General features: G+C 34.1%; 2 protein-coding genes across 2 annotated transcripts; both read right to left on the reverse strand.

Moving 5' to 3' along the window:
• Positions 1-324: 324 nt before the first annotated feature.
• Positions 325-3,970, reverse strand: LOC141605362 (heat shock cognate 70 kDa protein-like). The gene is made up of 2 exons (XM_074424084.1): positions 3,695-3,970; positions 325-2,054 (listed from the first exon to the last, which is right to left on the reverse strand). The coding sequence occupies exons 1-2, from the start codon at positions 3,909-3,911 to the stop codon at positions 409-411; spliced, it is 1,863 nt and encodes a 620-aa protein (XP_074280185.1). The 5' UTR covers positions 3,912-3,970; the 3' UTR covers positions 325-408.
• A 4,619-nt stretch (positions 3,971-8,589) lies between these two features.
• Positions 8,590-10,343, reverse strand: LOC141605363 (heat shock cognate 70 kDa protein-like). Its single transcript, XM_074424085.1, has 2 exons — positions 10,043-10,343; positions 8,590-9,091 (listed from the first exon to the last, which is right to left on the reverse strand). The coding sequence occupies exons 1-2, from the start codon at positions 10,257-10,259 to the stop codon at positions 8,652-8,654; spliced, it is 657 nt and encodes a 218-aa protein (XP_074280186.1). The 5' UTR covers positions 10,260-10,343; the 3' UTR covers positions 8,590-8,651.
• Between the last annotated feature and the right edge of the window lie 4,926 nt (positions 10,344-15,269).

Raw genomic sequence — 15,269 nt, forward strand, 5'->3', positions numbered from 1 at the left:
ATGTTTGGATTAGTTGGAAAATGGCTGAATTAAGTTACTTTCAACACAAAAGGATGTGGTGTATAGCTTACCAAAAGGCGGCGTCCTAAGATTACTTAGCAGATTGATAAAGGATAAATCAATTCTTCTATCAGAATATATATTGCTATTTGTAAATAATTTTAAAGCTGCATTTTCCTTAACAAATTTGTAACCATGACTGAGACTTGATACCTGCACATATCTGTCAAAACCAAGTCTTAGGCTCAAACAAAAACAACACAAGCCAGAGTATCTGTATTTCTAACAGAAAACACAGCCGTCCTTCTCGTAGAGAAAACTAATAAAATTGAAACTATAAATAAGGGAACTTCTCGTCAATTTCGTGAATATGTATCTCTTTACGATCAGCATTACTAGAGCCACAACCTATGGGTCTGTCTTAGGCATGAAAGGGTCGCAAATATCCTTGACCTCTTCCAACTTATCCTCAAACTTACGGTGGTCCGTGAGTTCACAATTCCATTCTAGCCATTGAGTTGTGTGTTCAACTGCATCCTCCAATTGCTTCTTCTCCTCAATTTTCATCTTTCCAAAATCCTCACTCAAACTATCCCAAACATTGTTCACGTAATTCTCTAACTTAGCCTTCGCCTTCTTTACCTTCTTTACGTCCATATCATCCGCCATGTATTTCTTAGCCTCCTCGATCATCCTATCAATCTCCCCCTTGGATAGCCTCCCATTCGGATTTGTGATGGTTATCTGATTCGTAACACCAGACGCCGTTTCTGTTGACGTCACAGTCAAGATTCCATCGGCATCAATCTCAAAACAGACGATTATACTTGCATCACCTTTTGGAGCCGGGGTCATGCCACTTAGCTTAAAGTGGCCCAGGCAATTGTTTTCCTTAGCAACTATTGCCTCACCCTCATACACAATAGTTTGTACTGAGGTCTGGTTATCCTCGACAGTAATAAAATTCTTCTCCATTTTTGTTGGGATTGGTGTGTTCCTTGGGATCACAACACTCATCACACCACCCCGAAGCGCAACACCAAGTGATAAAGGAGTGACGTCAACAAGCATAGCATGTTGGTTGTGTCTTACACCACTTAAGACAGCTGCATGAATAGCTGCCCCATAAGCCACAGCCTCGTCTGGGTTGAGGCTTTTGCAAAGCCTCTTCCCATTGAAGAAGTTTTCCAACAACTGTTGAACCTTAGGAATACGAGTCGAACCACCAACAAGAACAATTTCATCAATATCACTCGTTTCCATCTTCGCATCCCTTAAGCAACATTCAACAGGTTTCAAACACTCTTTAAATAGATCCATGTTCAGTTTTTCAAATCTAGCACGGGAGATAACCGAAGAAAAATCAATGCCCTCATAAAGGCAATCAATTTCAATATTCGTCTCAGTAGATGACGAAAGTATCCTCTTTGCCCTCTCACAAGCAGCCCTCAATCTCGCAAGAGCCCGAGGATTATCATTGATATCCTTATTATGATTTGACTTAAATTCGGCCACACAATGGTTCACCAATCTGTTATCGAAATCCCCACCACCAAGGTGAGTATCGCCACTTATAGCTTTAACTTCAAATGCATCCTTATCCAGAGTCACCAACGAGACATCAAAAGTACCTCCGCCAAGATCAAACACCATCACATTCTTTTTAGCTACATTGCTGTCCACGGGTTTATTCTCAAGACCATACGCTATTGCAGCAGCTGTGGGTTCGTTTATGATTCGCATCACATTGAGCCCAGCAATGATTCCGGCATCTTTAGTTGCTTGACGTTGGGAATCACTGAAGTACGCAGGAACAGTGATAACAGCATCCTTAACATCAGACCCAAGGTATACCTCCGCAGTCTCTTTCATCCTCACGAGCACCATGGCTGATATTTCCTCTGGAGAAAAGTGCTTCTCATCACCCTTGTAAGTCACCACGATCATAGGCTTGTTATCCTTTGAAGGACAAGAAACGACCTTAAAAGGCCAAAGTTTCATGTCATTTTGTACTATTTCATCTGTGAATCTTCTACCAATGAGCCTCTTTGCATCTGCCATTAATAAGTATACAAGGTAAATTAATCACACATTCACACTGAAATAACTACATAGCAAAGTGAGTCATCAACAATTAATTTGAGTAAATTGGCTGATTGTAAAGTGAATATTAGGTCGTCTGGTTATCCCTTAGTTTGAAGAGGAGCTAAGAGGCCAAGGCGACCAAGCGCAAAGCACACGCCTTTTGGATGCGGTGCGTCCTATTTGTAACAAATTTGTATTTTCCAAAAAAGAATTTCAGTAACATTATCATTTTTAGGGTTTTTCAGCTATGTTGCTCGAACTCGATTAGAAATATCCGACACCATCACACAGAGACGTGTTATAGTGTTGGATTCGTTTATTTTATGAAAAAAATTCATGTTTTTGAACTAAATGAAGTGTCTGAGTGTCCTACCTACTCAAGTCTAACTGTCCAATGCCTACATGGATAGGTGAGATAATATTGAAGAGTCCGAGCAACATAATTTTTCAGGATGTTAAGGACTAAAAAGTTAGAATAATGGGAAAAGAAAAATAACATAATAAAAGATCTAAATGAAAAAAATATAGACGGCGCGAATTAACGAGTTTTGTTAAATGAGACTCCTTTAAAAGGCGGACATAAAATACACCACGACATTTTGGCTAGTACCTACACTTTCGTAAACGGAGATGTAGCAAATTATCCTCATAACTTATGTACTATGTGAAATTCAACTCCCTAAGTTTCACTTGTAGCAAATTACCCCATAAGTTTTCAAAAATGTGCAATTATGCCCAAATTAATTTTTCGACCGTTTTTTTAACTAAAACCTATTATTTTCTATTATAAAAATCATTTTAAATATATCTACTAAAAATTAAATACAATATTTACATGTTCAACAAAAAATGTGAACCAAATTTAAGATCAAAACAATTTTGGCATTTAACTCTTCATTGTAACTTGACTAAAAAATAAAAATTCTCATATTATGAATATTTTTTCACCAAAATTAAAAAACAATAAAAAAATTGAACATTCTTTCTAATAATTAGGAATTTTAATTTTGACTTTTAATAATAGTAAATATATTTAATTTAGTAAATTTTATTATTTTCATTATTAAAAATAAGATATGGAGTGAACTGCACATTAAGAGAAACTTATGAGGCCTATTTGCGACATTTATAAGTTAAGATGCTTAATTGCACATGATATCAAACTTATGTGAGTGATTTGCTATATTTCCCCTTTCCTAAAACACAAAAATTACAATTCATTCATGGGAATTACAAAATTAAAGGTTATTTATTTGCCCTAAATCACCTGAACAAAAATTTCATAGGCACTTAAATTTCTTCCTAACGGAGAAAGCTGGTTACTTATTAGACCCCTTGCATAGGTGAGAATTCCTACGTGCATCTTTAAGAGTAGTTTGTTTTAACAAATCAGTTGACGATTGCAATACATGAGGTACACAAGCATTAGTGTGTCAATATACACCATATAACGGTCTTACATGATACGGAGTAATTAATAATTTGCGTGTTAATGAACTTAATTTCAGTATACTAAAAAAAAGTACTACTCCATTGTACGGAGTAATTAACTATACATGATTAAGGGAATAAATTAACAGATAAACGAAGAGGAGAAGAAAGAGAGAACCGTAAATAGTGTTAGTAGGGTTGGCGGAAATTTGATTTTTGGCAGCTTCACCAATAAGTCTTTCATTTTTGGAGAAAGCCACACAAGACGGCGTCGTTCTGTTGCCTTGATCATTGGTGATGATTTCGACACGGTTGTGCTGCCATACTCCAACGCATGAGTACGTCGTCCCTAGATCGATTCCTATCGCGGGGGATTGTCTACCTTCTCCCGCCATTAATCAGGGAAGAATACTTGAGGTTATGTAAATATCATTGTGGTATAAATGCCTATATATACGGGGTCAAGATGAGTCCTTTTCATGCTCTTCTTCCTATAGGTTTTCTAAAGCATACTTCTCTAGAGCTTTCAAAAGATTGACCAGATTCGAAAAACTAACTAAACCCGCCCGAAAATAACTCGGAAATAACCGGCTCTTTCAACCGGAAGACGATCCAAGCCGATAATAACTCGCACATTTAGGGTCAAAACATACCAAAACCGTGTCCCGACCTGAAATAGATAAATTTATTAAAATTTTATATTTAAACCAAATAAAAATAATATAAAATGATAAAAATAATTTGAACTTTAAAAAATTTGAAATAAAATATTCTTATATGTATTTTAAAGCGTTGTTTTATCACATGTTTAATTACTCAAATGGTTAACATGTAAATATAGTCACTGCTGGTCATGTATGTGTAAGTATTAATCGTTTCAATCTTTCGTATAGTATTGTTATATGAATATATTAAACAAAAAATGCTTACTCTTACTAATATATCATATACTATAGTTAACAACTCCATTTTTATCAATTGTAGCTCATAGGCCTATTTGGTACTATTAATATTAGCATAAGTAGATTGATCAAGCAGATTATAAATGACAGATTTGGTTGACATATTTGACTAGTATATTTCAATTAGTAGATTTAGTAGAAACATTTGTTAATTTACGTTATGTAATTAGTACTGACCCCGTTGTTTGTTTTGTAAAACTGTGGTGATCAATTCAAAGATAGTGAGCAGTTGTTGAGCAGGTTTGATATGGCGCTTTTGGGCTAGCTGGGATGAGTTATCACATGGATTAGAAGAGCCTCCCGTTGTGTCAGACGATGTCATTAGTTTTCAGTTTTGGCTAGTAGACATTTGGTTTTTGGAACTTGTATTGATTTATCAGTTTGGCTTGAACATGTAAACATTTAAATTATATTTACTTTTAAAGTACGTTTCGTTATTGTCTTATGATATTCCTTGCCTCGGATAACCGAGATGGTGATGTTCCTATACCTGAGTGGTCCTGGTAAGGCACTTGGAGTATGAGGGTGTCACAAGAAATGGTACGAAATATATTCAAATATCATTTATCAGTACTGACAATATCACGAGATATTGAAATTATATCGATATGTTTAAGGAACCGATATGCATTTGCGCGCGGAAATTAATGGACCATAAAATGGGGATCGTATAAGTAAGTCCAATTTTGATTGTCGACATATAATCTATGATTATAAATGAGCTCATGGACTAGATGTCCAAATATTGACCTGAAGTCAATTGAAGTTATGAATGTTGGAAAAGGAAACTGTACAGTTTTCATTATCGAGTCATCATCTTGTGCATTTAGAGATTAAGTTCATCCTTTGCATATTAATTATTTTTATTTTATATAAATTTTTGCATTGTTATATAACTATTGTTTAGAATTAGTTTTATATCATATGTATGAACATGTTTTATAATATTGTTTTAAATGGATAAATATTTAAAAAAGGGAAAATGTTATTTTACGAGATACTCCAACGAGGATAACTCCCTATAGGAGCCTCTTGAGTTTTGGGAACTCATGATTATATATGAACCTCTATGACACGATTGAAATGTTATCGTGATTATTTCCAAAATGGAATATTTAAATTCATGTAGAGTTTACTTGAATGAAATTATTGTCTCAACCTGAAATTTGAGCATATGAGAATAATGATTTAAATGAGCTTCATGCTAAACATGTGAAATTAGTTTATGGTCCAGAAGTACCATAACGATTGGAAAATAATGTAGTCAAAGTCTACAATGAGAATGCCAATTCATACATATGTGGTTTAGCAAAGAAAATCGCTCAAAAGTATTGGATGATTTATTCAATAATTATCGGATTGATTCTCCTTAAGATAAGGAATTAAGGAATGATGGCTACACTCTTTTTCCCTTCGACTAGGTTTTTTGTCCCAGTGGGTTTTTTCCTAGCAAGGTTTTTAACGAGGTAGCACAATAAGCGCATTGATACGCTATGATTATTAAGATGCGTTATTCTTAACATATAATGTTATGTCATCTATCAAGAATTTCCCTATCACTATTATGGAAATATTATTTGAAATGATGATCCAAGAGTCATCACAAATGACTACACCCAGATTGTGAGAATTAAAGAAATATGAAGATTGAAATTATTAAGGATTTGATGATTTATCAAGTTATGTAACCAGGAAGTTGACACGCGCTATACTCTTTTTCCTTATCCATGATTTTGTCTCACTGGGTTTTCCATGGAAAAGTTTTAACGAGGCATCTATTATCACGTGTGTTTGAAGATTATTGTACTCTTTTCAATCCTAGCACTTTTCCCATAGGGTTTTTCTAGTAAGGTTTTTAACGAGTCATGTTCTTCAGTAATGGACATCCAAGGGGAGTGTTATGAAATATTATTATTATATAGATGTCCATATCTTATAGAATATATTATCTTATGAAAACTCTATCATTGTATATGTATATCATTGTATATGTATATATACCCCTCATAATGGAATAAGAATACAGTTTTGTCTCTCATACTTTCTCTCTACAATTCTCTCCTCTCTTTATTTTACAGCATATGATTCATTGTATCATAGTCTTCATATTCCTAATAATACTAGTATTCGTGCCCGGCTTCGCCCGGGCTACCTCTACTTACCATTAACTTTTTTTCATTAAACAAAATTACTTAAAGTTGCATAACCCATAAATTTATCATTAATATATTTTTCTATGATATATCCTAAAACTACGATGAAATAAATTTTGAGACGAATTAACTACTCCCGCCATTAATATTTTACACTTATTAATGAAACAATAGTAATAACATTTCATTACTTGCCCGTAACCATTGTTACGTTCACTACTCCCGCCGACTGCCACTACTGCCGCATTAATATTGATAATTTCACTACTTCAGTCGTAATTATTGTTACTTTCACTATTGCCGCATTAATATTGATTATTTCACTACTCCCGTTGTTGTTTCTACCACTTTCATTAATCTCGCTGATAATATTGTTACTTTTACTATTCAAATGAGTAATTATTATTATATAACTATATTCAATGTTATTACAATTCTTTTTTTTATTGATGAAATTACTTTTACTATTTAGGCATGCAATTTTAAGAGATTATATATTTATATAAATATATTTCATATATTCATTAAATCAAATCGAAAGAATTATGCAATATTATATATTATGGAATCTAACTTGAATTATTTATAACCTACTTATATTATATTTGTGTATGTTAAATAATTAACATTTCTATACATATAATAAACTATAAAGTTTAATAAAATTGCATAAATTTTAAATTTAATATATAATTTTATGATTATAATAATTAATACCATAAGTGTGCATGTTTATACTAAATAATTATTTTATTTTAAGGAAATTGACCATCTTCTAGTCTTCTATAAATATTTAGGAAAATTACCAAGCATCTTTTTTGTTTTAGAAATTGTCCATCTTAATTAATTATTTTATTTTAAGGAAATTTACCATGTTAATTAATTATTTTATTTTAAAGAAATTGACCATGTTTTAGTTTCTTACAAATGTTTAGGAAAATTACCAAACTTCCATATAATTTAATTTTAATCCAAACAATATGATATTTGCATTTAGATCCCTTAATCGGGTCCATCACACGGTGCTAGTGATTTAAAATTATATAGTATAATTAATTTGTATAACTTTCTTTAATTACATTAAAGTTCCTTGGTTTCTGGAATTAATATATAGTATTGATTGATTGATTGATTGATTGATTGATGGGTATTCAAATATAGTGGATTTGGTATGGGTATTTTAAAGTTCTGTTCGGTCTAGGCCACAATTGTCATACCTATTCATGCTACTACATGTGGAATTCAATCGCCCATACTTCATGATTTCATGATGTTCAAGGCGGCAATGTTAATCAATTTGTAGCTATGCTGTACTGTTATAGCGATGTAACATGTCTTTGACCTTCATTGGCCTAAAATAACGGGTCGAAGTAGTTTTAAATTTTTCGGGAGCTAGGTTGAATTTATAAAGAAATAAATCTTAAATGTCACATTAAAAAAATTAACACGAGATATGAAAATAAAGGGAACAAAATACTCAAGTCCACGAGTTGTTCAACTAGATGCCGATAAAAAACAGAATCAAGAACCAAAATACTTAGTGTTGAGCCTTGGACATCTTACTAACAATAGGCTCACAGATGTCCTTAAGCTCTAAAGTACCAGTTCAACATGCTCCTAATTATGATCAAGCTTAACTAATCATCATTCATCATCATCGCTAATCTCAATTTTCGGACCAAGCCAATTACTCTCATCATCCCTTACCATTTTACTAACAATAGGCTCACAGATGTCCTTAAGCTCTTTCAACTTGTCCTTAAACTTGGCAACATCAGCTAGAAGAAAATTCCAATCTAGCCACTGAACTGTCTGTTCAATTGCATCACCCATCTTTCTCTGCTCTTTTCGACCAACTGTTCTACCATGTCGTCTCAACACGCTTTTCATAGTCCCTGCATAGTTTTCCAATGCATTTATAGCTTCAACTTTTTGTCTATAAATCTCATCTTCGACCTTGTATTTGTCTGCCTCCTTTAGTATTCTGGCAATTTCTTCCTTTGATAGCCTACCACTGTGATCAGTGATAGTACACTTTCTTATCGAACACCAATACACTTTTTTTGCCATTGCCATGGCTACTAACCTTCTTATCGAGTCCATATGCAATGGCGGCAGCTGTTGGCTCGTTGATGATGCGCATCACATTAAGTCCAGCAATTGTGCCAGCATCCTTAGTCGCTTGTCGCTGCAAATTATTGAAGTAAGCGGGAACAGTAATGACAGCATTCTTAACAGTGGAGCCAAGATAGGCCTCTGCCACTTCTTTCATCCTAGTCAGTATCATGGCTGATATTTCTTCGGGTGCAAACATCTTTTCCTCGCCTTTGTAGTTGACAGCGATCATAGGCTTCTTATCAATATCAGAACAACGAGAAGCGACAACAGTAAAGGGCCAAAGTTTGATGTCATTCTGGAGAGACTCATCATTAAATTTCCTGCCTATTAGCCTCTTTGCATCTGTCATAAATTATTATCAGATACGAAATCAGAATACACGTAAGACAAGGGGCAAAAGATTGAATATTGTCATTTCAAAAATCGATCGCATAATTGAATGCGAGACCCAGGCAAAAGTTAATGAATATGCTATGCAGTACTCAGGAAATCAACGCGCTTCCCTTGTTGAAAATCAACTAAATGAAAAGTTTCGGAACCAAAATGTGTAAAACTTTTTGGAACAAATTAAACAGTTAAGAACAGATTATCTTGCAGACAGTATACTTCAAATGGAATGAAGGAAACTGTAATAGTAGCTCACAATACTACATGAGTGTTAAATATCGGTTTTAGTCGTGACTCTAGTTACCAGATGTTTGCCTTGCCTCAATCGGAACGGCAGCTTATTTCAAAAATCAATCGCATAATTTTAACACTCACAATACTACATGAGTGTTAAAATTCGTACAGATTATGATGACAGTCACAACCATCAACAAAAAAAAGGTTATTTGCTGACCATCAACAAACTAAAACCTCTCTAAATTCTAATCACGATGAAATAGAGAGTAATACTCCCTTCGTCTCAGACATTTGTTTACCTTCAATTAAAATACGCCTCACAAAAATAAGGTAAAGGAATGATCGAGACAGATTGAGTAATAATTATTTTTTCTCGCTTGATTATCGAGTTGATTAATTAATTAATTAATACGGATTATGAGTAATTGGAATTGGAGAAGACGGAAACGAGACTTCTTCTCATCAATTTCTTTCATTTCCACCACATGATTCTTACCCGAGAAACACGAAATAATTACACTTAATTTCCCATACTTCAAATCAAATCAAATCAACAGGGTTAGGGTTTGTTACAAAATCAAACTAATGTTACATTTTTACCCCCTCCGTCCCGATCATATTATTTGCGGAAATCAAAATCATATGTAAACGAGAAGAAGAAAAGCAAACCAAAGATAGTGTTAGAAGGGTTAACAGCGGCTTGATTTTTGGCGGCATCACCAATGAAGCGTTGCGTGTCGGTGAAGGCAACGCAAGACGGCGTGGTACGGTTACCTTGGTCATTAGGGATGACTTCAACTTTACCACGCTGCCAAACTGCGACGCATGAATACGTCGTTCCCAGATCAATTCCTATTGCCGGCACTTTCTCATTTTCTGCTCCCATTTTCCGACGTTTCTAACAATTTTGAGAAGTTGAATACAGTCTAGTTTGTGAGTTTGGTCTTTTAGTTGGTTGTGTTAAGGCGGGGAATATGTAGCGTTTCAAATTATAGTGCGTCTTGCTTCAGACAGGGCTTTTTGGTCTGAAATAATAAGACGAGATTTTATAACCATTTTACAGTTAAATGTGACCACTATTGAAAAACCAGTTACCATAAGCTGTAACACTGCCTATACCATTATAGTTACATTTAACTGTAAAATGGTTACAAAATCCCGTCTTATTATTTCAGACCAAAAAGGCCCGTCTGAAACAAGAATTTATGTTCAAATTATAAGGATGCACCACCTAAGATTTCTTTTTCGGGAATATTATCTCCAAATTTTCTTCTTCTTATATGCTGGCCGCTTAATTTAAACAATTCGCATTTACAAATTCTCATTTAAGATAGCATTAGGAGCCTCCATAACAACAATAAGTTTTTGTTGATTTTTGGGGGCCTCAACCTATCCACCTCATTTTATTGTAAGATGATATTTTATCCAAAAATTTTACCCAACAACAATAAATTTTAACTTGACCCCAAACCCCCACCTCACTCTTTATTCTCTCCTACCTCACATAAAAAAAAGAAAAAGTTATTAGCAATTTTCATCCTCAACTATCCACAACAACAAAAAGTTCTACTTCTAAAATTAATATTTTTCTATTCATCACCCCACAACAACAAAAATTTATTTATCTAAGAAGACTTTGTGAGACTCATCATATTTGGATGAGTTTGAAGTTTTTGTTATTGTGGCCTGTGGGATGATGAGAGTAAATATATCATCTTTAGACATAGAAATTTTTGTTGTTGTACATGGTCTAATGCACTATCCATCTTAAACTCATTTTCCAATATTTTTTTCCCCTATGCATTTTTATAGGGGTATTCATTGCTCGGGGACCGGATCGACCCGGCTAAACTTAGTAGACCGAAGACGAAATAAAAATAAAATATTGAACTGTGGACTGGACGATAGTTATATTGGTCCGGTCCGGACTGGGTCATAAAAGTATACGGACCGGACCATATGGACCGAATAATATATTTTTTTTGTTACTTTATTATTTCGACGATTACTTTAATTTATATTTTATATTAAATTATTAGTAACCTTGATTTATTTTGTTAGAGTATTAGAATTTGTCAAAATAATTTATTACAAATGAGGTTAAGAGAAATATTTGTAAGCCATACAATTTTAAAGATCCTCGTTACAAAAATTTGGTCCATGGTCCGATCTGTAGTCCGTTCGATTTGGTCCAGGACTTAACCAAAGACCAAACTTATGTGAATAGAAGGACTGTGAACCGGACCAAATAAAGTATGGTCCGATCGGACTAAATTGCGCGGTCCGATCTTTGGTCTGGACCATTGAATAAACACCTTTACAATCTTATATACACATAGTATATTTCACCGTTTTAAGTCTGTTGTAGTACATTTGGGGTTTATACTAAATCTACCGGTTAAGGGAGACTTGGTGGTTCGCATAAACACGTCGTTATAGAATTAGTAACTAAATCAGAGACGTATGAATTTGGAATGCAATCTCTAATATTGTGTGTTTGGTTCAATTCAAAATTGAAAAATTCACGAGATATTCTTAAACTTTGCCACTTTTCACATGTTGTCAAATATTTTAAGTTTGTATACGTGTTGCCCTTTATGTTTGATTTTTATGCACACTATGTTATTTTTGTCGCTCTAACAAACTTCAATTGAACATAACCATTGCTCCGAAATTCGAAATTGACCATTTTTTTGTTCTACACACATTTTGTTCTCATAATCTACGATTTGAGGAAAGAAAAATTTCGATTGATATTTTCTAGAGTTTTTTCCCACTAAAAACTAAAATCAACCATATCTTAAATTTCTGAATTTATCATTTTTTGTTTTATCAAATTAGATCTCGGGGAGATAATCAATTTAAAAAAAATTGGTAATTCCTATTTCTCATCTACGATTTATGCTCAATTGAGAGAGAATGTAGAGTCATAACTCATAAAGCAAGTGCAATAATGGGTTTTAGTCTCGAGTTTGTCAATAAAAACTTTAAAAATAAAGTTCTCCCCATTGTGGGTAGCATTGGGTTTGTCAAAGAAAGAACTAGGTTCTTGTTTAAGAACCAAGTTCTTCCATAACTCCAAGAAAATTAAATAGTTTAATGCACATAAGACAATTAGAATTGGGTCCCAATTAAGAACCAAGAAAAATTTCTTTCAATTGTGTTAAAAAGTTCTTAAACTTAGTAATTGACAAAAAAATGACTTGGCATTGAAAGAATATTATTTAAATTTTTTCATTGCACCTGCTCTAAATAAGGAAAGTGGAAGATCTTTGTAAATTTATTGTTTTAGGAAATGTGGAAGATGTTAGAGAATAAGAGTTAGTATAAAACATGAAAATGTTTCTTTTGATTTATTATTAAGTAAAAATGGTACAAACTAAATAAACTAACCAAGAATATGTTCAAATTACAAAATTACATAATTTTAAGTATTATTGATTAAAAAATAGGATTAATTGATAACAATACTCTGAACTATGGGCGAATCGCTAAAAATACTCTGAACTCTTATTTAACCATGAATAAGCCCAACAATAAGACACCTTCACTTATAATAGAATTGTTCTTTTTTTAACCTGTTGTAACAGGTTAAGTGGTAGGGCCCACTTCTTTTTCCCTTTATAACTTCATCGTCTTTCTCCTGCTTCCCTTATCAGTGATGGTAATTTGATTTTTTTTTTCTCTCTCTCTCCCCCTCCATTACCAAATAAATTTACCTTCAAATTCTACTACAAATGCAGGGGTCATCTTCTTCTTCTTCAAGTTCTATAAGTAAAAGTGTTGTTTATTGCTACCATAACCTCAGTGCAATTAGACGGACGGCGACGAAGGGTTCACATGTTGGAAAGAAGTTCTACGGGTGTCCTCTATGGCCGGTAAGTTCAATCATTCAATCTGAAATTATTTTTATTTATTGTAGATAGTCAGATTTGTATAAGACTATTGTTTCGATGGGTTTTTTGGTTGATGTTATTTGGTAGCATAATGGTTGTCGATTTTTTCAATTGGAGGAGGAAAAGCATGTGGAAACTGGTTCAAATACACTCCCATCTGAACTGGCGGATTTATTGAAGAATTATGATGAAAAATTGAAGAAACTGAAATTGAAGAATGACAAGCTCAGATCAGAAGTGATTGTGTTGAGGGGTACCTGTCAAATCCCATTTTCTACATGTACAAGTCCTTGCCTCCAAATCCACAGTCAAGACATCTATACCATCGGCCACTTGGAATACTGTAGGGGTAGAAACTGCCACTTTACATTGTGCAGCTTTGTCCTTCTCCAATTCTAGTCTTTCTTGCACATTTGGACAAACAATATTGGTACTTGACTCCATTGCTGTCTTTTTTTCCAATAATATGACCATTAAGGCTGACCTAATCTCTTCAAGAATGTAAATTATATGTTTTGATCTAGCCTCAATGATGTAGGCATTAAATGTTTCTGCCATATTGTTAACTATTACATCATTCTTTGTGTGTGTTTGGATGAATGCCCTACAAAATAGATTTGGCCTACAAGCTATGAAAGCTTCAGCAGCTTTATGGTCAACCTCCCTAATAGCTTGTAAAGCATCATCAAAGTCAGCCTCATTGTATGCCTTGGCACAATTCCAGAAAAGGAGCTTCATTTCATCACCCTTATAGGTTTTGTGCCAATTAGCAAAAATATGCCTAGCACAATGCCTATGTTCTGCCCTAGGAAATTCCTTAGCAATCATTGTCAAGATACTCTGATATCTAAACAAACATAGCAATTATGGTCCAGCATTACAAATAATAAAATAGAGGATGATAATAAATAATAAAGTAGAAGATGATAACAAACCTGATGTTGATCTGAAATGAAGGTCCAGCCCCGTCCATCTGCTTCTCCCAAGCTGCTTTTTAGTTGTTGAAAAAACCACTCATAACTCTCATTATTCTCACCCTCAACAACTGCCCAAGCTAAAGGAAACATTTGTTCATTACCATCTCTCCCAATAACAGCTATTAATTGACCTCCTAAAAAAGTCTTCAAAAAGCAAGCATCAACACACAGTATCTTTCTACAACCAAGCAGCCACCCTTGCTTCAGAGCATCAAAACAAACAAATAACCTTTAAAAAACTGCAGGATTTGTGCTTATATTTGGGTTGGTATACAAAGTGAAGACACTAGTTGGGTTGCCTTGTTCAAGAGCTGCTATATAACTCCCCAACTTACTGTAATGTTATTTCATTGACCCATGAAGCAGTTTGTGAGCATGATACTTAACTTTGTAAGCAAGGTCTTTCTTAATTATAACCTTATATGCTCTCCTAACAGTATCTATGATGTCTTTGGCTGGCCAATGTGGTTTAGCTTTAAATACATCAAGGAATTGTTTGGCTAACCATGTTGATTTCAGTTGTCTGTTACTCTCCATTGTCCTTTGACAAGTGTGATGAGGATCAATTGTCTTCACAAGAAAAGCTGCTAGTTTGTTGTCCCAACTACCATATAGTTTGAAAGGACACCCTTTTTTACATCTAACCCTAAGTTTTTTGCCCCTTGCTTTGTCACTTATATCAAAAGTAAGATCCCTCCCCTGAGCTACTGCATACCTAATCACTACTTCCCTGAACAGATCTGTGTTAGGGAATCTAATTCCTACACACCATTTAAGCTTTAGGTAATCAGTTCTCTCATTCACTACTGGGATACTAGCAGACTTTCTTTTTCTAGGGATACTCTCTTCATCACTCTCCCCAGGAGTGTCTTCTTCATCTCCACTCTCATCATAGTCACTGAGGTGTACCTCAGCTTTATTTGAAGAATTAGGTATAGTCAAAGATTCTTGTGCAGTGAACTTACCAGATGCAGCTTCAAGTTGTACTTGATTTGCAATTTTCAATGCATTTGCATTCCAAGC

The sequence above is a fragment of the Silene latifolia genome, chromosome 10 (assembly GCF_048544455.1).
Source record: "Silene latifolia isolate original U9 population chromosome 10, ASM4854445v1, whole genome shotgun sequence".
Taxonomy (NCBI): Eukaryota; Viridiplantae; Streptophyta; class Magnoliopsida; order Caryophyllales; family Caryophyllaceae; genus Silene; species Silene latifolia.

Bases quoted from the DNA above. Each gene is read 5' to 3' on its own strand.
- LOC141605362 (XM_074424084.1), bottom strand. From the start codon at position 3,911: ATGGCGGGAGAAGGTAGACAATCCCCCGCGATAGGAATCGATCTAGGG. The intron at 2,055-3,694 runs GTTCTCTCTTTC...TATTAATGGCAG, and splicing joins CCCTACTAACACTATTTACG to ATGCAAAGAGGCTCATTGGT.
- LOC141605363 (XM_074424085.1), bottom strand. From the start codon at position 10,259: ATGGGAGCAGAAAATGAGAAAGTGCCGGCAATAGGAATTGATCTGGGA. The intron at 9,092-10,042 runs GTTTGCTTTTCT...AATTTATGACAG, and splicing joins CCCTTCTAACACTATCTTTG to ATGCAAAGAGGCTAATAGGC.